Below are 24768 nucleotides of genomic sequence, written 5' to 3'. Positions count from 1 at the left end.
CAAATTGTGATTTTCTCCGACGAGATCTTTGAAGAACTTCTCGCATGTATTCTCAGTATGTTTTCTTTTTTTTCGCGCGACACTTCCTTCAGCAATTAGCTCTTAAAAATGCGCGTAAATATATCATTGCGTTTAAGTTATATTAACGTTGTCACATTCTTGCGCTGCCACCTCCAGAGACGGGGAGGTGCCAGCGTAATCGTAAGTACTGGGAAAAACGCGAACAACATTTCATCGCTGCCACGAGAAGAGAGAGAAAATAAAATACTTCGAAGATACATCGCGCACGTGCTACAACAAAATTCCCCTCCCCACGAGGGAGTAAAAATAACCGATAAACTAATGTTCATACTAAAAACTACTGCTATTACCGCTAACGTTGCACTGAATTCAAATTGCGCATACCTGACTCGCGTCCAAAACAAGTCCGGAATATAGTCCTGCGTTTTTTTTTTTTTTTCGCAAAAGGCGTGCGGGTATTCTATATAAGATATATAATATATATTTATATACATAAAAATATATAATATATAAAATGTATATAGAGTCCCAAATCTCTATATATTATGCTAATGCACCTCGCAACGCTACCGTTTTGCGAAGTGAGACGATTATATTCGTGCCATCGGCGGATTACGACGGCACGAAGTGGCTCGGATTCCAATCGACGACGACTCCATCGATCGCCGAGACGCGTGGGAGAAACTAACGTTTCCGAACATTAAGAGGATACAGGATGATGGATAAGCTTGACGAACGGGGCTGGTGACGCGGACGGACGGCGAAGGTGGTCGGCTGGTTGGTGAACCGATCGAACGCGGGATGCTGTTCCAGAGTCCAGGTGTTAGCACGGGGCGAGTGGATATCCATTGTTAGCACTCCAAGCCTACAGGCCACGGGCAACCGGGGTTAACAAGAAAGAAAAGAAAAACAGTTTGTTAGTAATCTGATTATGACTGACCGACGTTAACATTAAGTATCTAGTAGCTCGCCAGCTGAGAGAAATATAGTTAGTGGTGAAAAGCAACGCTTTCGTTTCTCGTGCGCGCCTCGTATGGCATAAATCCGGTAAATAATAATTCCGTTAAATCGATATCAAGTTAAAAATTTCTTCCAATATCGTTTCATGCGTTAGAATTTCAATTCTTCGTTCACGAGCGAAAGAAGACTGATCGCGCGAACACTCGATCGAATCAGGGAGATCCGACGATGAATGAAGCATTGCTTTGCACCGGCTACTTGTAATATTATTAGTGTGAAGCATTCGACTTGTACGCGTTATGACAAGATAATCCAACGGATTCACACGAAAAAACGAACGTATCTAGTATCAAGCCAACACTAACTTCGTTATCTCATGAATGTCCATGACAATTAGACCCGTTCGTTTCTGCTCAAGTGATATGGCTCGTGATACCCTCCCTGCGCGAAAAAAAAACGTACAAATCGATGGATTACACATCGCTGTAATAACTCGCGTCAGGCTGGATGCACTAGTGAATGAAAGCACAATGCTCTGTCGGTTTTCTGATTACACGCTCCTCAGCGATCGTTCAGCGAGCCTGCTGCTTCACTTTTATTGTTAATTTTACGCGGTATATACTCTCGAAGTTAATGACGACCAAAAATTGCGATCTCTAATTAATAAAACACACAAAATTTCGTTGCAGTGTCGCAAAAAAAAATTCAATTATTATAATTAGCCGACCGCTCACTGGTGCATCTACCCTGCAGCGTTCGTAAAAGAACGTAGCTGCCTGTTTATGTCAGATATCAGCCAAACAAAAAAAGAAGAAACGATCAAGTGGAAAGAATCGATGATCGATCACTATCTGTTAATCGCTACCATTACACACGTATGTGGATTGCGTTATTTCCGAATATTATAGCGATTTCAGACAGGCAGCCTGGGTGTGCACCTGTCACCACATTAGCACCGGTAAATGAGAAAGATTACATAACGAAATTCCGATTACATAGTTACGGTGGTATTATTGTACAGATCACTATGGATCTTTAGTGATTAATGTCCCATCAGCAAGCAGGTGTCAGAGGCTCATGAGTGTTGCATGTGCCATACAGGACAGATATTTGTAGTACAATTCCAGGCATTCCTTTTTTTTAAGAGAAGCATATTATTATTAATAGACGCTTATTAAACAAGTCTGTTTATACAGTAAATATATAATAACGTGAGTTGTGTGGGGTCGAGTGTGATAACTGGAGATTCAACGAGAAACTCGCATGTCAATAGGAGAACATGATGGAAGACGTCTTTGATTTTAAAATGTGTAAAACTGATAGACGAATTGTAAATTGCAATTGTAATGCATATGTCTCAATAAATAATAATTTGATTAAACTTGAATTATCTGTCGATAATTTACACGTATATTGTAATTAGCGACAATGACGATCATTTAATTAATAATAATGAAATAAATAGACGATAATACCACAATAAATAGAAAAATAGTATCTACTTTAATTATTTCTGAAGCCATGTATATTTCAAAAATATTTTATAGGAACAAAGCAACAATATGCTTGATGATACTATATGCAATAAAATGTTATATTTTAAATGCAAAATTGAATAAAATAAAATTAGGCAAGATTATCTAAACTTTTATCTGTCCATAATTTATATTAAATTATTAAACACAGTTTCATCGTAGAACCTTCCAATATGGATTAATCTAACATTTGTGAAACATTCTTTATGAAAATACGAATATATTGGTGTGTATGCGTGTACTGTGTAAAAATTAAATGTGCACGAATAACTTCTTTGAATAAAATAATATCGATTCATATTAAATAAAAATAAATGTCATAATCACTAAATTTGCACTTATTTCTGTGTTCATGTAAAAAATAAAATTCAATGTTATATAATTATTAAATATTTAATAATTATATAACTCTCTTTAAATCATCTAGAATGTTCTAAAACATATGTAAAATTTAAAATTTTAAACTGCACTTCTAATTCGTAAAAGAAATATAAAACGTGTCGGATTTGAACAAAAAATGTTGCACTAACATATCAAATTTATATACACTTATAGTGTATATGCACTCTGTGTATGTATTTGTGCATATATATGCGCATATACGAATTGGCACGAGAACACGTCACAGGAAAGGAATATCTGCATACAAATTGCAATAAAAGCAATTTTTATTGAAGACAAATGTTTTATGAAGAATAATTCTCGCGCCTCGTAGATATTCGCGCATCTGTATTTCATTTGTACGTGCGTGTGCATGTGTGTTGTGTGTACGTGTGTGTGGAGCATTGTTGTTAGTTTTTTTATAAATAAAAAGATGGTGCAGTTGTGCATCTTATATAATGAATGAAATTGCGTCTATGATAAGGAATGTCAATTATGTATAAAAAAAATACTTGTTAGTGAGATAAAATATGTAAAAAGGACGGGAGAAATGCCATCTCCGGCAGCATTATCCACACTTTCGCGGTTTACTTTACTTCTTCTTCTCTTTTTAAACTAAAAACAGTATCGCGAAAAAGAATGCAAAGATCAGTGTGGAAGACAAACATTTTTAGCGGCTAATTAACACGATAAGAACGAAGCAAAAAAACATCCCAAGTAGAACATAGAAGTCACAATATCATAAGGAAATCATCGTGACCTCATTTGTCACTTATATAAGTTCATTTTTAAATAAAATGACGTCATGATGACATTTTGTGATATCATTACTTCATTGTGGCTCTGTGTTCTATCTAAGAAAGTACAAAAATTGAATTTTTACTCGCGTGCGTCTGATTGTTCCGAGGTCTGGTATTCATACTCCGTTCTTATTTTAAGTAATGTCTTAAGTAATGTCTTAAAATGCAAATCCAGTTCTGTGATTCGGTTTATGACATCTCAATACTGTACTTAAGACCGTCTTAAATACAAGGACTGATTGTGAATACTGGCCTGAATCTACCGCGATAATGACAATTTATCGCGGTTTAGACGACGGATCGACGCATTACATAAACCTTCGCATCGTACCGCGTTACCATCCCTTGATTTCTCATTCGCACAACGGAAATATGTATTCCTTGGGAGCAGGCAATCTATTAATGTCAGAAAATTTCTGGATTGACGCCCCGTGTTTACGTGGGGATATCTTTTATAACAAAACGAGTATAAATAAAATCGTCGAAAGCCTTGAGAGAGGTTTCGTGAAATTTTCCGACATCTCGATGACATCGTTTTGGAATTCTTTACTAATCGCGCGTTATTGACCAAGAGACAATATACTACTCGCGCGTCTACAAGTATCCGCTACGAACATCCGCTCCGCGAACTCACGCACTGGGCTGCGCCTCAATCTTATAATATATACGAATTTATATAGAGAGAAAAGCAAAGACCGATAAAATAATAATAGAAATAATCTTCCGGATTTCCGTATTACGAACGTAAATTCTCGCGGATCTACGTAGAAGCGCGCGCGTGCGACCCTCGAGATTCATGCGGCGAGGTGTATTTTACAATTTTCCTCTCGGCCGCGAATCTAATTATAGATTCGGCCTGACGCAAGGTGTTGTTCGCGCGCTCTATTTTCACCCGAGCGAATAATCCTCCGTCGCGATCAAAGCTGTACATCGAGTAAGATGTACACGCAAAACCCATGAAGGAAGTGCACACCCACGATCGCAATTTTGACAATAGAGTCGTAAGTATTGCTCGATGGTATGACAAATTAATCGGAGTCTGATCGACATCATCCTGAGAATATTTCTCGGACTCCGTCCAAAATGTTTTCGCATCTAAAATTAACTTTTTTTCCACATCTGTAGGATAATCTCCTATTAGTTTGCCTTTAAGCCAATTTATCTCTCTCTATTGTTAAATCAATTATTAAATATTGTTTTAATTTTGTTTGCTTGAAATCAGTATCAGCTTTCGACTTTTTTTTTCTTATATTTATTACTCTAAAACATGACAATGTTTTATAATGTTTTTAATAAAAAGAAAGAAAGTGTTTTTATCCCTATTAATGTGCTCCTTCAAGAGGCAATGGCTTCATTAACATGCCTCTCCAATTTGTGTGCCTCTCTGCATTTAATTCATTTTAACATGCAGTTACTAAAACAGATAATAGATTTAGTATGCTAATTGTTTAAGTTAATAAATTATGTATAAATCATTGTTTTAATTATACTTACAATTTCAATGTACATTCGTAACATAACACTTTCAGCTCCAATACAGAGCTTACTAATAGAGACAAACTTAAAATCTTGTGATACTGGACTCACATAAGCTTCTTTAAATTAGTATGATATGTATTGTATCTCTCAAAAGATGTTTACAATACTTTAATAGTTAAAAAATTAAATATTATCTTTGGTATTGTATACATATATTAATAATTTAACTTGATAAAAAAATTGAATCTTTTATATTTATTTATGCTAATTTTCTTTATGGCTTGTTTAAATCCATGTACAAAGGCACTTTAATAGAAACAAATACAATAAAAAGGGACAATTACCTATTGTCCAAATATTCCGATTAATCTTTTGCATGTAATAAGCTCTACAGATATGTGAAAAAATCTCCGGCTGCGTTGCTTCCTCGGACAAGGCGGCAATGTTCGCGCGACCGTAACTATCGTAAGTCAGTTTGAAAGATCATGGCGCAGCGCGGAACGGAGTTCGCGTTTGATTTCGTTGCACGATTCGTTTTAGATGCATAAAATGCCAGACGCGCTTTCGACATTCCGGACGCTTAGTGCCCGATTCCTGCGGCTGCCCTAAGCCGAGAAACGAGTCTTTCTCGTTCTCTCTCCCTCCGACCCACACGTCAATCCGCCTATGCGTGATTTCTCTCTCTCTCTCTCTCTCTCTCTCTCTCACTCTTTCTACCTCTCCCTTTCTTTCCCGTTACCTCGATTCATGTACTATTATGGCTAATGAAAGTTACGTGGCTTTCCACCGTCGGAATGGTCCGGGGAAGGTGCGACCTATATCCCTCTTTCTCTTTTCTTTTTCTTTTTTTAATAGATAAAGGGATACATGTATTGCGACATTAATCAATTCTTTCGTCACGGTCACCGGAAATCTATCTACATATATGTATACGTGTGTAAACGAGAAGTGCTACTTCAACCGATGAGACACAACCGATGTCGATCGGTGCGGCGTCAGGTACACAGGACGAGACGCGCGCGTGCACAAACACACACGTACGCACACGCCACCGTTGCTGCTGCCCGCTCTCGCGGAGGTTCCAGTCCGAGTGAAAGGCTTCCTGAACAACAGCATGTTTGTGGAGGAGACGCGTGTGAAAGGCCCATATTTTCGCCGCGGCTTCAGCACGAGCCAAAACCGAAGCGTGTGTTGTGCTGCGCGGGTCTCGTCATACATAAACGATAAAAAGCTATATATGTATATATAAATCTCTCGTCGGAATGATCTAAGCACTCTACTATGTTCTCTGGAACTTTTAGAATAAATCTCACTCGTAAAGATTGAAAATTGAGCCACCCTTTTTCAAGACTGCCTCAACTTTTATTTTTTAAAATGACATTCTATTACAAAATATTTAGAAAGTAAATTCGTAATTATTTAAATATAGATAGCTCTCATAGGTTTACCATAAATATGCAACAGTAAAAGTTGTTAACACATTAAGCGTATCTAAATCAAGGCGTTCACCAAAACGAAAGTAAGTCACAGGTTGATACAAAAAAAAAATACAGTTTTTCCTTTTTCATCAAGATTTAAGATGTTTAATTCCCTTTAAAAAAAAAAAAAGGAATTCTCTAATTTTTTTCTAATACAAAGCTGGGCAAAACATTTTCTTTCATCAACCTATATATAGTTTTAGTGACCACCATTGTCTTCTGATTTAGAAAATAAGTAACGTAAGTGGTCTCGTCGCGAGACGAGAAAAACGCCTCGACCATTCCGATGTCGAGACTGCAAGAAAAGATGGTGAAGACGTTGAAGGAAAAAAAAGATAAAAAAAAAAATAATAGGACAAAAGAGAGAACTTAATTGATTGCCTGTGCAGACACTAACCTTTCCGCAATGGCGCGGGAACAGTGCTCTGTTTTTCTCTCTTTTTCGCTTTTTCTCTCTCTCTCGCTTTCTTTTTCTCTCTCTTTCTCTCTCTCTCTCTCTCGCTCTCTCTGTGTACTCGCACCGTCTCTGTGTGTTCACGAGAGAGCGCCGGCCCTTTGATAAGGGTGCTCGCGGATCTGACCCAGGTGCCTACGCTGCTTGGCGGCGGCCGCCGCTGCGCCTGTCGCCAACATATACACAGCATGAGTATGGTCAGCAGGACCGTCACTTCCGGCGCAAGATCACTTTTCTCTGCACGGATCCACAAAGGATCCGCCCATCTCGGCCCGCTAAAAAAAGTCTAGAATCTTGCCGCTATTATCAGTACAAAAGAAAGACACACATCGGGGAGGGAGGAACCCGTGTCACAAAGAATATTTTCCTGATAGTATTTATCGATGTTGGCATTATTTACCGATACTAATTTATAATATGCTAGCAAGGAAGAATTCTTTCTTCTTCTTTCTTTGTGCAACGGGTTCCGGCGACGACGTCGCTACGACGTCAACGAAACGGAAGCGGGTTGTTTCGACTCCGCTGAACGCAGAGGAGGAAATCACCCTTTCCGAAAGCGACCTGTTCGTGGCGACGTCGTAGGATTAGCCCTTAAGTACGCGCATTGGATCATTTCTTTTTCTTTCAATTTCCTAGATGAACCTCCAAGCCATCTAAACAAAAGCTTACACTATCATTAGTAAAAGACAAATCAAACAATAATTTTTAGCCTTCTCGGAAGAGAGAAGCTCCAGAGCTACTTCAATCGCTGTGATGAATTTGTAAGTACGCCTACTTAAGGGTTAATGTTGATCGTCGTTACCTCCAGTCTACGACCGACACGCGAGCTCACAATCGTCGACGCGATCATCCCTCCGTGACTATGAACACGAAGGACGCGGAAGCTATTAAATGCCTGAAACACACGCGAAAATACTGCGAATACGGTATAGAAATACTGCGGAAATACGATAACGCTCTAAGGATGTCCTTTACCTTCTTATTCTCGGTTTGAACATCGCGAGCGTGAAAAATGAGACACACCGCTGCTCTAATTCGATATCGAGATTGTTCTCATTTGCTGATCGATATTGAATAACGCTGAGATATTTGTGAGTAACAAGATTCGGAGATACTAGTTTAAACTTTCTTCTTGAAAATATGACTTCAAGAATACGTAAATCAACTACAGATTTCACGTCGTTTATCAATATCCATTCGCATACTAAGTACCTTGAGATCATCTTGCTCAAATAACAAAATTGGATTGGACGCACCAGTGCGCACTGCGTTATATACTGATTTAATGTGAGTATAAAAGTGAAATGCAAATATTTCGAATTATTAAATACATATTTTTATCAACAACAGGTGTATTAAGAATTTCGCAACTCAAGCCCATTTTTGTGAACAATTTTAATGTGCGTTTAATACGTATTGAGTGCGTCCAATCGAAATCACTGAAGAGCCATATTCATAATCGTAAATCAACCTAAGAATCCGATTTGAGTTTAGAGTTTAAATCAGTCTTTTTCCAAAATACTTTTAATACCATAATTAATAAATCCGATTCAAAGCTAGCTGTAAAATGAAGATCAATCGCGGATGATGTACGACTATAAGTATAGACCTAAAAGACATTTCGATAGAGCAGCGACTTGCATAACATTCAACACGCGACCGTGTTCCACGCGCTCGTCCCGATCTCTCGTGAGCTCGCATTTGGTCGTACTCTTTAGGCTTGTAACTGTAGGCAAACTTGCCTACCAGAACACTCTGTAAGAATACTGTAAATTGTCAGTGAAATCGTGCGTCTCTGAAATACCATGTTAAAAACAACCTTCGCCTGCTTGGCGAGATGTGACTCCATCGGAGAAACACACATACTTACTTAATTACTTACTTATTACCTATTAAACGAATTTAATAATAATATATACACACATATGACATCTCCCTTTTCGCTTGTATCAACGCTTGTATCTAGGTACATCGGAGAAATTTTTGCGCGTGCGTGTATATATATTATATATGAATTTCGTTAAACCATAGACTTGAGAAAAGCTATCATTGATACCGGGCTATTCTCCCGTTTTTTTCGCGCGCGGCTCAACATCGCGCAACTTTTGATTTTTGTCAGTGAAATCAGGTAAGTCTTTGTCATGTACGCTAAAATGTATCCAACCATTCTACTCGTTCCTAACAACAATGAGTATTGGGATTACCCGTTGCTTCGGCCCTCAACCTCGTATAAATATATCTATGTAAACGGCTAAATCTTTATAAAAATAAAATTAAATAAACGTATAAAATAATATATAATATATAGCTCGTACAATAATGATTTGCATATTTAAATATTACTTAAAGACTATGCCATCAAAAAGAGTATTGCGTGTCTATAAGATAATCCGTATAAATACGTGCGCTAAAATAATCATTCGATTCTCCTTTGTTTGCTCTTTTGCGAAGGGGGGGGGCGTGAACGCGCGATAAAAAACAAAAAAAAGAGAGGAAGTACTTTTTCAACGCATAGTCTTATCCGTATCGTCTGGATTCGCTACAAGTAAACGCTAGAACCATCAGTCCTCAAAATATTGTTTGGTCCCTGGGTAATATTCTCCCTCCACCTATATATTGCCTGCCTAAAGAAAGAGAATCTTACGTACATTACATTATAAGGCTACCTATCACCAGCCATCATATGGCGTGTCGCGCGATAGATCCAATTTATGTTTATTAACCGATGAGTCCTCGCTAAATTGCTCGCTAATCCGATTGCTATCGTATAATCGACGGCAATCACCTCGACCGATTCGATTTCAAGCTGTGAAAACACAGCGATTATATCTTCTCGCGTGAGCAGAGAAGGAAAAAAAAAATAAAGTTACACACTGCTTCGGAAGTCTCACAATCGAGTACTCTTCTTCTTTCCTGGTTTTTTTTTTCTTTTAAGATAACTATCGCTGCGCTTCGCGTAATTACTTCGCTAGAGTCGTCAAAGAGTTACGTAATTAGAGGTATGGTTTTCATCCGGAGGCGGGAGCGAGAGAGAAAACAAAAGGAAAAATAAGTAGTTGTAATGTGGAGTAAGTTTCGTAGGAGAGAGAGGCGGACGGATCGAGTTATTAGTTGTTTAATTAGCGTGTTAGGTCAACCCGAGGGATTCGATTGGGATTCTAGTGGTACTTTGTAATTGCGAACGTTGTTAAGAGTGTAATTTAAGTCAAGCGTATGTAATAAAAAATATGTTCGCGAAAACGCGTAAGATAAAAAAAAGGAAGAAAATAAAAAGAGAACGCGGCCTAAAGTTCGATTAATGTACCGTCACCATCCTGATAGACTGTTGATTAAAACCGTCAATTATTTTCTTTAACAAAGAGAAGAAACGTTCTTGACGACGATACACGTCCCTTCCCATCGTTGAAACTACCAAATCGAACTCTAAAACAAGCTTTAAGGAAAAAAACATAAACCTACATTATGCATAACTTTCATATCGTCTATACTTCAATAAATATATAATATATTCTCTGAAATCTATAGTATATACTTATGTGCGTACATATGTCTGTAAAAATAGCTACAACAAGAATGGCCTTTGATTACTGCATTGAGTAATGCGCGATAGCGCGTTACGGATCTCTCATCGACCGTAAGAAACAAAATCTAACGTGAGATATACGTACATATATATATAAAAGACTGAACATTCCTTCACTACATTAAAAGACGCGCGAATGCGCAAGCATTCACCGGGTAACTGGATGCCTTTGTATCAGGGGAAGAAAGACGCACCGATCTTCCCTGTGTCGCGACGAAGAACACGCGGTCCAGGAGTATTATTCCTGTACGGGTTCGACTTCTAAACGAGCCCAGAATCGAACATCGTGTGCGTCAGTGAGTCAGTAAACTCGTACCACTCGACGGGAAGTACTTTGGATACTGGTGAGGAGGACTGGACGGGATTTCTCGCGTATCCGAAATATCTCGACGTGTTTTTCTTTTTCTCCTTTCCTTTCTGAGAAGACGAGACTCCGCGGGACTATCCCTGGCTAACGTTTCCGCCGCGATTCTCAACGCGACCAAGTTTAACGCGATTGTCTCCCGTGATTTTCTTGGACTACGTCTACGTCGCACGGTGAAAGATTTGCCCGATCTGTGAGAAGACGAAAGTACTGTATCCGATTGACGAGATTAGAGATCGTATTTGGAAAGAGAGAAGTATCGGTATGAAAATTGAATTCTAATAATTTTTCCGCTAAAAATTAATGTAAAATCTAACAAAAACAATTCATTTATCTAAATTCTACATTATCAATTTTGAATAGCAAAAATTACATTTCTTCCATGTAACAAGAGATTTACTCCTTTTTTTCAGGACACTTTCTATACCTGCACTGAGAAAAATATCTGGTTGGATTAATTGAAATTCTGATTAAAAAATAAATGAATTAGAATTCTTTGATTAATTCTACTGGAATTCTATTTGAGATAATCGGAATTCTGATTAATTTAGATCGTTCATTTTCAAAAAAAACATTTGTCTAAGTGTATGTTTTGCAAAAATCTTTCAGATTAGTCTATGAACTTTTGAGAATGGTACGTAATATTTCAAAAGAGAAGGAAATATGGGAAATCTCAATTCAACCGGATAGAATATTTTTTGTCCTCCTTCATCGAGCAAAAATTGCACCGTGCAGTTATCCTGAAGGCGGCTTGAAGAGAAAAGATACATTCCAGGCGGCGAAACACGTAGCTACTGGTGAACGGCGCGATATCGGTAAAAAAAAAAAGAAAGAAAGAAAAGCTTTCAGACTAGTATAGCTACATTCACACGCGATACAGTACACACGACGAGTACGTACGCGTCTGCCCCATCTCCTCCTAAACCTAATACCTACACCGTTTTTGATCAAGTCTCACCGAAACATGGTCTAAATCGTGCTCTAATCTGTGCTCACATTCCTGCCATTTCTTTTCTATCGCTATTGATAACCCTGAATCTTCGTGACACAATTATTTCGAAGGCGGTGCATATACATTACACGCGCGCACGCGTGCTAAGGCTTTTACGTAATTATAAAATATCTGAACTGACGCGACTAGTAAATGACTGATTTCGGTTGTGTTCTATAATCCTAATCTATCCTCGCGCAAAAAATATTCGCTACGATAATGGCGATGATGATAATGATGGTGACACAGTGATGATGATCGGGACGACGAGGACGACGACCGAGGATGATAATGGAGATAATGACGCGATAAAACATGATAACTATGGCGATGTAACGTGGAGAATAATAATTAACAACTACAAGAGCAATCGGCTCGTAATTAACAATTATCGTCTTACAAATTTACGCGATTGTATACGTGCTACGTGACAATTGGTGACTTTTTCTGTCAATGTTCACTTTTCTTGAAGCTCAACACTGACAGCATGTAACATTGTATTCAATCTTGTTTCATTTTTCTATGATAATTAATTTTCAAATTCATGTAATGTATAAAAATTGTGGCACCGAGATTAGACAAGTAACTTTTTACAGCCTCGTCAAAATATTTATACGTATAATATTGATAATAATAAAAAAACATATAATCACCTTTTCAAAAGGAAAAGATTTCTTCCCGTTAATCATTTATTCCTCGTCTAATCTCTTGAGACTTACAGCACAAGAAAAAGAATGGTTAAACATTATCGGAACCGTCGAGGAACAGAGAAAATCATCAATCGTCAGATTGCCGTATGCGGTAAAATAATAATAATATTAATAAAAATAATAGAAGCGCACGGTTTCATCCTTTCTGTCGCGCGTGCATCTCCCTTGAAAAATTAAAGAAAAAAACATTCTGCGTATAAAAAGCTCCATTATTCACATGTCATATAGAGAGAAGAGGCGTTTATTTTGGCCACCTCCGTTTCTCTCGTGCCGCGGGGAGGACACGGCAACGGAGGAGCGATCAACGAGCAAACAACCCACCAGAATGATCAGCAGTGGCGTACTCGGTGAGCAACGGCGACGCGGCCAGGGCGGCATAGTTGGCGTAATCCGCGTACGGTGTGTAGATGAGTCCGTGGGGATCACCGGCAGATAGGAGTGAACCAGGTGGCCCGGAGCCGTTCAGCAAGGACGCGGCGGTCGTCGGCACTGATATCCGCGGCGACAGGATCAGAGGCGCACCTAGGGGAGCACTCGGCGTCCGCATCGGTGTCGCTAGGCCCGGCAACAGACGCTGCGTCTCCGCCGCGGCAGCGGCTACTCGCCGCCATTCCTCGTCGCAGGCTGCAATATCGAATGGTGCTGAATGGCTGATTTCCTTGCCTCGCTTCCAACGAAGCGCTTGGTTTGAGCTAGAGATCCTCTAATAAGAGTCTGGAGTTGTATGTAGGGTAATAATTTGAACAAAATCGATAACAAAGAACGACATACATCTAAAATATATAAAGACAAAGGCTGCAAATAAAATAAATCATTACAATAAAAAAGCACATGAAAGCTAACATTGGATGGGAATCGTATAAAAGTATATATTGATTGAAATAATATACAGACATTTAGGCTCTCTTTAATGAAGTCGTTTTTTTTTTTAGTACAAAAGTAATAAATAAATATTAATTGTTGTAATATTACTTACATTAACATAGCAGAAGTATCAAACTGATAAACAAGTTATTAGTGCTGTCATAATTATAGGTCCAAAGATAAAAATTATCAACGTACACTGAAAGAAAAGATGGCTGCTATAGTGTTTAGATAGTAAAATGCTATACCATATTTAGCCAATTTTTTTTTTAGTACGTATTTAATATTTTTATTTAATATTTGACTGAACACTTCATCTGAATCAAAAAATAAAACTGAAATATTAAATAAAAACTGTAACATTACCACAGTATATACAGTAGCGCAACTCTCCTGATTTTATATTGCCCAGTAATGTCATCTAAACTTCTGTCTCTTATTCTTATCCGTTCTCTCTATCAGGATCATTTAAATGTTTCCATTTAAATATCCTGTGATTGTTTATGTGCTTAGAAAGTTTAAAAGAAATTAATATAATTGCCGGTTGTTTGAACTGTGTTAATTTGAGAAACTCCAAATGACTCTAGTTTGTGACTAAAAAGTGTGGAAAAGTAAAAATAATGCAAAAGTGAAAAAGTGGAAAAAATTAAGTGAAACGAGGAACAATTTCTCCTAAGAGAATAGTTAATCCATACAACTATTGTATAAATTATCCATTCTCTTGCACTTTTCGCATTCTTTTGCATTTTGATCTTAGCTTTGTTCCAGGTATCGCTGTATAAGAGAGTAATCTAATAAGAATACACATTGTATATATGCCAAAGTCTTTAATTAAAATACTTTTACACAGTATAATATTTATATAATTTTATATTTTCTTATTTTTTATTTTACAATGCATTACAATTATAAATCTATTTCTTTTAGTTTTTATTACATTTAGATTAATTTGATATACATACAAATAAGCTAGAGTAGCTACAGAGAAAGATGGAAAATAAAGAGCAAGTGAAAAACAGATTCAGATGACGTTACTGGTGAACTTACTTATTTTGCGCAATTTTGTGCACTCTAGTTTGGCCAACACTAACATTAAAGGTGCCGACAGAGAGTTACGCTAATATACTGTAACATTATTATGGTGTAATATACAAATGTATGTATAATAATTAGTATAAATTGTTAATTTTATACTAATAATATAAAGATTCAACAAAAGATTGAAACGTTTGTATTTAATCTTACAATCAGTATATATTCTTTTACAAAATTTTCATTCACAGTGTTAACTTTCATAAGTTTTTTTTTATTGTAATGATATACAATACATTTACTATTTCTTTCTCTTTTTCATTCTATTCATTCCATGTTGTTTTAGCTATTTCTCTCTTTTTCTCTTTCAGGAATTGTCAAAACATACCGAGTCAAAGGTGGTTTTCTTATGTCCAGACTCTTAAAGGGTCTCTAATCCCACGAGAGTTACGACTGCATCGTTTGGAACAACCGCTGCGTCAGAAAAATTCAGGAACGAAAAAAGAATTTCGAGGAGAAACTTTACATTCGGGTTATAATATGTTATACAATCGACATAAGAATTTATTATTGACAAATTATATAAAATAATTTTTTTACCAGATAAATTATATATGAAATTTCTATCAAAATAATATGCAGCATGGTGAAGGATCTGATTCTTCAAATTTTTTGTCACGTCATCTTCATTCACAAGTCGACCTTGATTTCGACAATGCTACGCATAATCTGAACGTATATCTAGAGTCAAGTTTCTCAGAAATCTTTTTCGAAGTACCTTCCACTCATCTAATGTAATCCGAAGCGTCTGACTAAACTAGTTCCAAAAAGATAAAATACTAAATACAATGCAAAATAAAAAACAAATTTATACTATCTAAAGAGTATTTTGCGATTGTTATAATTTCTTGTTTTTGACTAGTCAGAATCATGATCATTAATATCTACAACTATTTATTCAAGCGCGCGTTCCCAAACTTTTCCGACAACTGGAAATCCCGGATTTAGAAGACGCAGCCGCATTATTTCGCAAGAATGATTATTCCATTAGATTAGTCACTAATAACGATGGTTAACGTTAGTCAATTACACTGTCGTTATCATTAACTGTCATATCACGATTATTGTACGTCGTTTTAACGTGATGAGGTAAATTACAATTGCAATAAAGCAATACTATAAAATGAATCTTTCATTAGAAAGCCTGTTTCACCGAATCGACCGTATATGTTTAAGTAAATCTCTGCAATTCCCAATCGGGATCGCGGGGAACGCGATCCCGAGCGTGTTTTAAGCGCGCATAATGAGACAAGTTCTGCGAACGGTACCTGCCGCGGCGGCAACCTTTGTATTCGAGTCCCGGTAAGTCCCATTGATAATGGCGAGTTCCATTAGCTGCCTCTTCTTTAGCTCATCCTCGCCGTCAGCCTGCTAACAATCGACATTACCGTCAGAACCCACCACCGGAGGTGCAACGATAATTATCCTAGGAATGGATGGGGGAAGCTCGACATTGTGTACAGATCTTTTCCATTTACATATGAAAACGTCGACGTATCACGCGTACGTACGCGAGGCCACTCACTTCGGAAGTGGCGTGTATTTCAAGCTTCGACAACTCGATTATAATACACTGTTCCGACTTGCAAAGAAAACAACGCAAAAATGTACTAAATTGGAATAAATCATTTGTTTGAATAATACCAACTAAAAGTGCACTAAATATATAAAGATATAATTATTTGTTACAAAAACCATTAATTTGACTATCTTTTTTATCGAGTAAATATTTATTTACTGTAAATAAATTTTCAGTTGATACTATTCAATATTTAGTATAATCAATTTTTTTCAGTGCAATAATTCTTTCATAATTTCGTTGACAAATTTTGATCTTTTTCTTCGAGTTTTCGGATTTTGATTTGAAACTACAAAGGAAAGGGAAGAAAAAAAAACATGTGGGAAATTCTCCCGGTGAGAGATCTTTTTTCTCGCGTTCTTAGTGAACGGGGCTGTTATTGTATGTAAGAAGGGAAGAGTGTACAATTGGAACTTTCTCACCACGGGCACGAGTAGCTTCTTGACTTCCTCGACAGCTCGGGCGAGCTTCAACGTGGCACGATTCTCGGTGTCCTCGACAGTGAGCAGCACGTGCAACTCGTCCGTCAGGTGCTCCCAATTTGGTTTGCCCCGATTTTGTTCCTCCTGGTTAATCAACACGGCGTGCAACTTGTTATATGCACACAAGCACTTGCTCATACATACACATACGAACTTAAATCACCGAGTTTACGTAAAATTATTACTCATACTACTTAAAAAAATATTGAGTATTTGAATAATATACATTGAATACTATATAAAAATTATAATATAAAGATTCGTGCGCGGTTTTCTGGGAATAGAAAGAAATAAAATAGTGTCGAATTGCGCAATTATAAATTTCACACTCTCTATATACATTCCTATATTTATGTAAGGCGAATTCTTTAACTAACGAAGCATCGATGTAAATTTTTATTAACAAATAAATGACAATAATAACGATTGACAAAGAAACTTGACGTTTATCAGCGTGAGAAAGCAATAGATTACACATCAAATTCACATCAAATTGTATACTGAGTTTGTTTCTACAGTATACTTATACTTACGAGAAAGCATTTCGCTCGTGTACCACGTGCAGCTTGAAAAAAATGACGCTTGGTTTACTACATGAATCCACTCATAGTTAATTCCAAACCCACTTGTCATTGTCTCTGGCAAGATCCCCCAATACTAATCGCAAGCATTCTTTATTTACAGCCTATATTAATTCACCGATACCGATTAAAAAATATATTATTTGGCTATAACTCATATTGCTTCAATCATATCTGCGCTCAAAAACATTCTTCTTAAACGAGAAGTGTAATAAAGTGCGATTAAGACGAGCAGACCTATGATTAGTAGAATCGACCATTATTATAACAGCTGTCGTCGTCTACGACCGTTATTTAATTTCAGATGCTTGTTGCCGTTAACGAGCATAACTCACATGTCTCCGCGATATTTAATACCACGCATCAATAAAAATTTTTTTATTAGCTCACTGATAAGGAAACTTTCCTCAAAGAAATTTCATTTCTTTCACACAACAAATATCGTCAACAACAAATATAAGTTTAATAAATTTCAGCCTCTAAACGTTTCTTACCTTCTTCTTGTCCCTCATCGATCCTTTCCCGCGCACCATGATTTTACATCCTGTCTCCTGCTCCAGTTGCTTCGCGGTCATGCCCCGTGGCCCCAGAATCCTCCCGACAAAGTTGAACTGCAATTATATGGAACAATCCGTTTAATTTATTGTCCACTTCCGTGTAATCAATGCATTCATTAAAGAAAATATAATCCTTTGATGCCACACCGCACCGTTTTGTCACGAATTTATCACACTAGGAATTGTAAAACGTGTATCGCATAAAATAAATGTATAACAAATTTTTTTCAATCCAAAGGTCAAACTTTAAAGAATATAACGATAACAAAACAAATGTATATAGAATGCAAAAGTTTCCGATCAGTAATATTTCGTATTCTAATTTACAAAAAAGCCTCATAAAATTTTGATCATTATCGGATGTTAGTTGACGTGGGTAACGGAAATTTTGTACTAACACCTGTAATAATAATTAAAATTTTATCAATCCCTTTTTATAAATTGGAGTATAAAATGTTATTAGTCGCAAACTTGCACGCCACTGTATCTTTATTAATAATAAGTTGTAATATAAGATAAAAAAGTTCGGGTGTGTCGTAACAAGATTAGCACCGAAGGGTTAAAAGATATTCAGAGAGAGAGAGAGAGAGAGAGAGAAGGACATTACGTAAGGACGGACGAATCAGAGATCACTTTACTAATCGCCGTGTTTTTAGAACGCTTTCCAAACGATTTGTATACAAATATCAGCATGTGCATACGTTATATAATAGTATATACATGATATAGATAGACAGAGGCATATAAATACTCTCGTAAATAGATATATATCATTTAATTTTACGCGCAAAGCACTAAATTTGGCTTGTACGATCATGTGAAAAAATACCTGTTCCACGAGATATCCAGTTTCATTGTTGGATCCCGGTAAATAAAGGCGGATAAGTTTAGAGGATGAATCATCCGCGTCTCTTTAACCCGCTGTTGGCCCATTTCTTTATTTATTTATTTTTTTTTTTTTCCAAAAAAATACCGAGTTTTAGGAGTTTTAATATATGTGATTGAGGCGTGTCTAAATGCTGAAGTGCAGTGGAAGGAAAAGCTATAACGGAGAGACTCTAACACCCTGCAGATAACTCCCATTAATCTCGAAGAAACGTAATTCAGTGAAATCTCAAATAAACACGTAACGCAGAATAACAACAATTTGACGATTCATGTAAATTTGTACAGGAAAGAGATAAAACGATGAGCTACCGTGCTAGGTGCGTTCGAGGAAGTTCTTTTTGATAAAGATAAGAATTATGCGCCGATAACACGAGACATTATCGAAAACTATCAATCAGTGTGCAATCGGAGCACGCTAATTGGATAATTATGAAGCCGATGGGCGTGCAAAGCAAGACCGGGTTGTCTACGTCGCGATAATGGACGAATCGATCGATAATTCGCTAGAGGCATCCATAATAAGCTAATAATCGCCGACGCCTGCGATTATCAATCAATGTCGCGCGCGTGAAAACCGACGTATTTTTTCTTCCTGTCTGTTCCTCGTCGAGCGGATATCTCACACTTGTATCTTTAAATAAATTAAATATACTAACACACGAAAGATTTAACTAAAATAAAAAATAAAAAAAGAGAGAAAAAGATCGAGAGACCCGCGCGAAAGGTTAATAAGCTTACGACCCGATTATTACGTCTCAATGAGAACCAACCGCTCCGGTAGAAGCGAGCGAGCGAGCGAGACGAGGAAACGGAGCGTGGAGAAGGAAAGGGAGTCGTCTCTTCGGCGCGAACCCTATTTCGGGCGTTACAGAAATAACGTTCAGCGTTCGATGTTGAGCGCATGCTGCGCATCGCTCGATCCCATCTTCTGAGATCGCCGAACGATACTCTTCCTCTCGCGGATCCGTATATAGCGAAAATTGCTCCTCATCGACACTACGGAGAGACGCGCCTCTTCCAAGAGAATTTTCAGTAGATTTAAAAGATATACCCATTCACGATGGATATGATTATATATGTATATAGGGTGTTTGTGTGGTGAAGACCACAACAACGCTTAAGGGCAGATTCTTGAGATTATTTTGAGACGAAACTTTTAATACCAAAAAATGTTGAGGCTTTAATTTGGATTATAAGTATTATATATTTAAAGTTATCGAATTATACCGCCAAAGTTCATGTAAATACAACGAAAAATCCATTTAAACGGTAAATAATATACGTACTGTATATAATATGTAAAAATATAATAAAGGGTCCATAATTCGGCCCATTTCATTTAAGTTCATCTCTATCAATGTAATTTAATTTCAATCTCAATGCTAAGAATTAGAAAAAGATGAACAAAAGAGGTAAGTTGAGCCGTAACTAAAGTTATATTGGTAACAGTATATTGAATACATGTTTCGTAACATTAATAACTGTAACGATCTTCGAAGAATTCGAAATAAATTCCTTTCATGGAAATGATTGTCCGTGCCGATATCTTCTAAATATATAATCAAGGTCCGATTCCATCAACATAAGATTAACTTTAATCTCGGTTTAACTTACCGTAAATATCTTTTTCTAATTCTTAGAATTAGAAGAAAACAGAGTGAATTAAACCGAGATTTATGCTAATCTCACATTAGTGGAATCGGACTGAGCTGTGAGTCATGCAGTTAAATTTTGAGTTTTTCGTATATTTAAATAAGTTCACGCAGACCAGCGTTTAAATCATTTCATTCTATCCACTCATTACAAAATAACAGATATTTAGCAACTGTCGTTCATTAGCTAATGTACGTATACACCTGAAGTAATTAATGTAAATTCTCTTATAATAAAAGAATCTCCTCGTTTTCGTATTCCAAATGTATACCCTGAATCGCGTCTTGTGATAATCCGGGAAACATGCCAAGTTTATATTACATATACGTCAGTCTCTCGTGATACTTACGTCTGGGTGTTCCTTAACGGGTACATAGACCTTCTCCGTGAGCGTCGTAATGTCACCCTCCGGTTCCGGCAAGATGAGCGGCTCCTTTTTCACTCCGCTGATTTGAAAAAGGCTTGCCCGCACCTTCGCGATTTCTGTAACATGAAAACGATCCAACGATGAGTACGTCGTGACGATTGACAAATTCCTTCGAATTCGAAGAATCGAGGAATCAACGAGGTCTTAAATTGGAAAGTTGATACCCCGAATTCTCTGAATTTTGATGTAATCGATATAGAGTCCCAGTTTCCTCTTTGAGAATTCGACAATTTCAAAAAGAATTCGAAAAGTAAAGTAAACAGTGATTCGAAAATATGGAACGCGGATCTGCAAAGTTAGCACGACGTTCTATTTTAATATGTACAAAAAAAAATAATTACAGCTCCCGACACTTTTCATTGTTCTACAATTATACATAAAAAGAAAAAAAAAATGCGAATCTAACATGATACCTTTTCCTCGCTGAAGTATACCGATTTGAATTCACCAATACTTTCGATGGAAGAATTCTTGAGAAGCTCGGACAGAGTTTTGATGCGACCGATTACACTGAATGGGCCAATCTACGAGGAATCTAGGGTGACCGTTATATTAACGAGGAAAACGAAACGAAGCGCGAGCGAAATGAAACCGCGTGCATCCTTCATTCGATAATACGTCACGCGATTGGTCTCTTCATATGCGGCGTCTGACTGTTAGCGATAACGTAAGCATGCCTCTGCATACCTATGCTCGCACATACCCACGCATTTACGCGACTTATACGTACGTTAAACGCAGCGCTAATAACGGCGCTGCGAATCTAACGGTTGGGCGTGGCTGCCGCTCTTACATGGCGAGAAAGGATTAAATTTTCTTGTTCAATTTTTTGCTTTCTTGGTATTCCATATAAGACAGTTGACAATTGAGCGGCATATACATTATGTATAGCATTGAAGGAAGAATTGCCTCAATCATTTGAATGAAAAAAAAATGTCTTTCCTTTCAAGAAAGCAGTTTTAAGTTTTATTGTTATTTGAAAAAATGCAAAAAATATCTTTTTGTTTAATGTAAATACTTTTTCCAAAGTTTATTTGAATTTGACCAAACATATGTAGTTTTACGGTTTTAAATACTTGAAATAGCCAGTTGTATGTATAAAAAATATGAATAAATTTTCTTACTTACAATAAAATAACGAATTTATATTTGTCATTTCACGCTAGAAGTTAATTATTTATCATTAAAAAGAATATTTTTGCGAACATTTTCATAATGAAAACATTCACAGATATACTTCAAATTATTGAAATGTGAAAAAACCAATATAACTGAAGTAAAATTACAACGCTAAGTTTGCGATTGTGGTAAAAGGCAAACAAATCGTGCTTTGAAATTTAATCTCGTAGGGAATATATTTTTGCAAACATTTTCACGATAACACAAAAATTCGCACAAGATGCACTTCGAATTATTCAAGTGCAATTGAATCAAATTTATTGCGCTGTAACTGAAGTATGTAAAATTACAACGCTAAGTTCGCTAATCGCGCTTTGAGATTGAATCCCGTGCGAAGAAATAGCCCCCAGCTAACTCGTAAAGACGACTTCGTTTATCCCGCGTTCGATCGGTATACCGACCATCGGTGTATCGCGACAAAGGATCACGGGGCCCCGTCGTGCAACTCGGTCGTGCTCCTCGAACGTACATATATCCACCGTAACCGTAAAGGTCAACGTTCCGTGTCTGCCCCACTTTCTCGCATGCCTGACCTCTTCGGCTCTTCGTCGTCTTCTCGTGCCGATGATCCGCGCTCACGCGACGACACCGAGCCCCACGATGACCGCAAACCGTCGCTTTTCGCGTAAACTATCCGCAAATCATGCACGATGTAACTGTAATCCCCAGCCGAACCGCGCGTTTACGGCGACCGCGTGAAATTTGTCCCGATTCAGAAGAACGAAAATCTCCAGGCCATAGATCTTAAGCTTGAATACGGAATAAGCGTCTCCTTCACCTGTCTCGAGATCGTTTCGCTCAGATAAATCAATCAAAAATGCAGACCTAACAAGCTTCGATCTGACAAGCTACTTGTATTCGTGTTTACGTCTTATCTTCTTTATCTTAGGTGATTCTGTCTACTCCCAAATTTTAATTGTAAAATAATTTTACCGAGAAATTAAATTTTCTCAAATTAATTTAATAATTAAAAATTTTACTCTAATAGTCTAAAATTTTCTTAAAACAATTTACAAACAAAGTTTGTATTCGATAAAATTACGTAAAATAATTTGTCCGATACGTGCAAGTTTTATGCAAATAAACAAATTTGCGAACGAGCAAGTGTAATTACTATCATGTATATTTCCTGTATTAAACGCATTCTTAAAGTCATAAATGAATCGATCAGTGGCTGCGCAGTAAATCGTTTATAAGCAGTTAATGACTACACATTAAGCTCGCTTCTTCTAATGAAACACTCGATTATCTTGAAGAGAAGCCGATTATTAGTCTCTCAATGGACAGGCTGTTTTTATTCAATGAGGAAAGACAGGTGGAACGCGATATCGCGGAGTTCGTGTGCCGCGGTGATTGAGAAATCTTTTACGAATCGCGAAATTTGTAAGGACGGGAAAAACTGCGTAATATAACGTGTATTACATAATGCACAGGAAAATGGACCAATCGAAGTCTCTTCATTTCCTTCCTTTTCATGAAATAAGAGGACTCTGATTGGTTGATGATTTTTTTCTACGCTTTATGCAAAGATCTGTGCTTCGGTCTGTCTTAATTGAGGTATCCACTTGAACAGCTACCGTTGAAAACGGAATTATCGCCAGTAAAATATCGAGTGAATTGATGTTATTGCAATCGTGCGAAGTGTAGTGAAAACAAATCGATGTTTTATCGGCGTGCGGTTATTCGATGCCGAGAGGCATCGGGCTATGGATACGCCGCGCCGCTGCGATTGTCACACTTTATTCCGAACGGAAAACATCAGATCTTTTTAACGATATACACGCGCACATTGCCCAGTCCCTCGACACGAGTCATCTCGCAACAGCCGTGCGATTTTCTCAAGAGAGTCGCGCGAAGGGGAAGTGGAAGAATGCGTCACGGATTCGTGGTATACACGCTTTGCGGAGCCCGCGTCGTCCGTTTCTCTCTTCCTCTCAACGAGGAGACTCGGAGGCGCGAGGAATTCACGCGAGAGGGAAACGCCGATATACATGCGGATTACACATCGCGGATAGATAGACGCAGATAGAAAAACGGACGAGCGGGGACGCGCGGAAGAGGAGAACGGCCTGGGCGGCGGAGGGACGAGAGGGGAAATAAAGGAGGGCATCATAGCTGCTTTTAGCGCGACGCAGCTCACCAGCCCATCTGCGTGACATCAGCTGACCGTCGTTCTTAGCTCCCCCACCCCCCTCCCCCCTCTCTCTCTATCTCTCTCTCTCTCTCTGTCGATCTTTCTTACGTCGGTTCCTCACTCAGCTTCTCGTACACTGCCGAAATGCGTGATGCGTATACTGTGTGTAGTTACGCGAGTGTCGGATGCGAATGGATAGAGAGAGAGAGAGAGAGAGAGAGAGAAAGAGAGAGAGAGAGCTCCCATCTGTGTCTTCGTTCAATGTCAACATAGCGAGCGGTCATATTAACGTCGCACGAAGCGCGTCGTGAGGAACAATAATAAAAATGGCGATCACAAAGACGAAATCTCGATTATTCGGATGGTAACTCAGCGCCACGTGATGCGCGTGCGCGCGCGCACGCGTGATGCGTGCACGTGGGTGTGTGTTGGCACAGTGAGGAGGGTACATCACCGCGCGTCGCGACAACATGAGATCACCGATGTTGTAATCGGTGAGATATCACGATCCGTGATCCGCTCGGAAGCTGAAAAATTGTTCTCCAAATACCGATGATATTGACAAGCCTGCTCCCC

The 24768-nt window shown here is 37.8% G+C and overlaps 1 protein-coding gene across 4 annotated transcripts in view; it reads right to left on the bottom strand.

Annotated features, from left to right (window-relative positions):
- Nucleotides 1-479: 479 nt before the first annotated feature.
- how (protein held out wings) overlaps nt 480-24768 on the bottom strand; it is a 46090-nt gene continuing 21801 nt past the window's right edge. The window contains exons 2-8 of one of the 4 annotated variants that reach the window (XM_018548909.1): nt 20802-20935; nt 17849-17965; nt 16714-16857; nt 15981-16083; nt 13078-13380; nt 7052-7274; nt 480-886 (exon numbers count right to left, since the gene is read on the bottom strand). In XM_018548909.1, the coding sequence (XP_018404411.1) occupies nt 7189-7274; nt 13078-13380; nt 15981-16083; nt 16714-16857; nt 17849-17965; nt 20802-20935 (887 nt within the window). In that variant the 3' untranslated portion in view covers nt 480-886; nt 7052-7188. Of the gene's footprint in view, nt 887-7051; nt 7275-12927; nt 13381-15980; nt 16084-16713; nt 16858-17848; nt 17966-20801; nt 20936-24768 lie in introns of those variants that run through there. The other 3 variants (XM_018548910.1, XM_018548911.1, XM_018548912.1) reach the window with 3 other exon arrangements.

The sequence above is a fragment of the Cyphomyrmex costatus genome, unplaced genomic scaffold (assembly GCF_001594065.2).
Source record: "Cyphomyrmex costatus isolate MS0001 unplaced genomic scaffold, Ccosl1.0 scaffold754, whole genome shotgun sequence".
NCBI lineage: Eukaryota > Metazoa > Arthropoda > Insecta > Hymenoptera > Formicidae > Cyphomyrmex > Cyphomyrmex costatus.
Note: the sequence above shows the minus strand (reverse complement) of the source record. Positions and strands in the feature narration are given on the sequence as shown.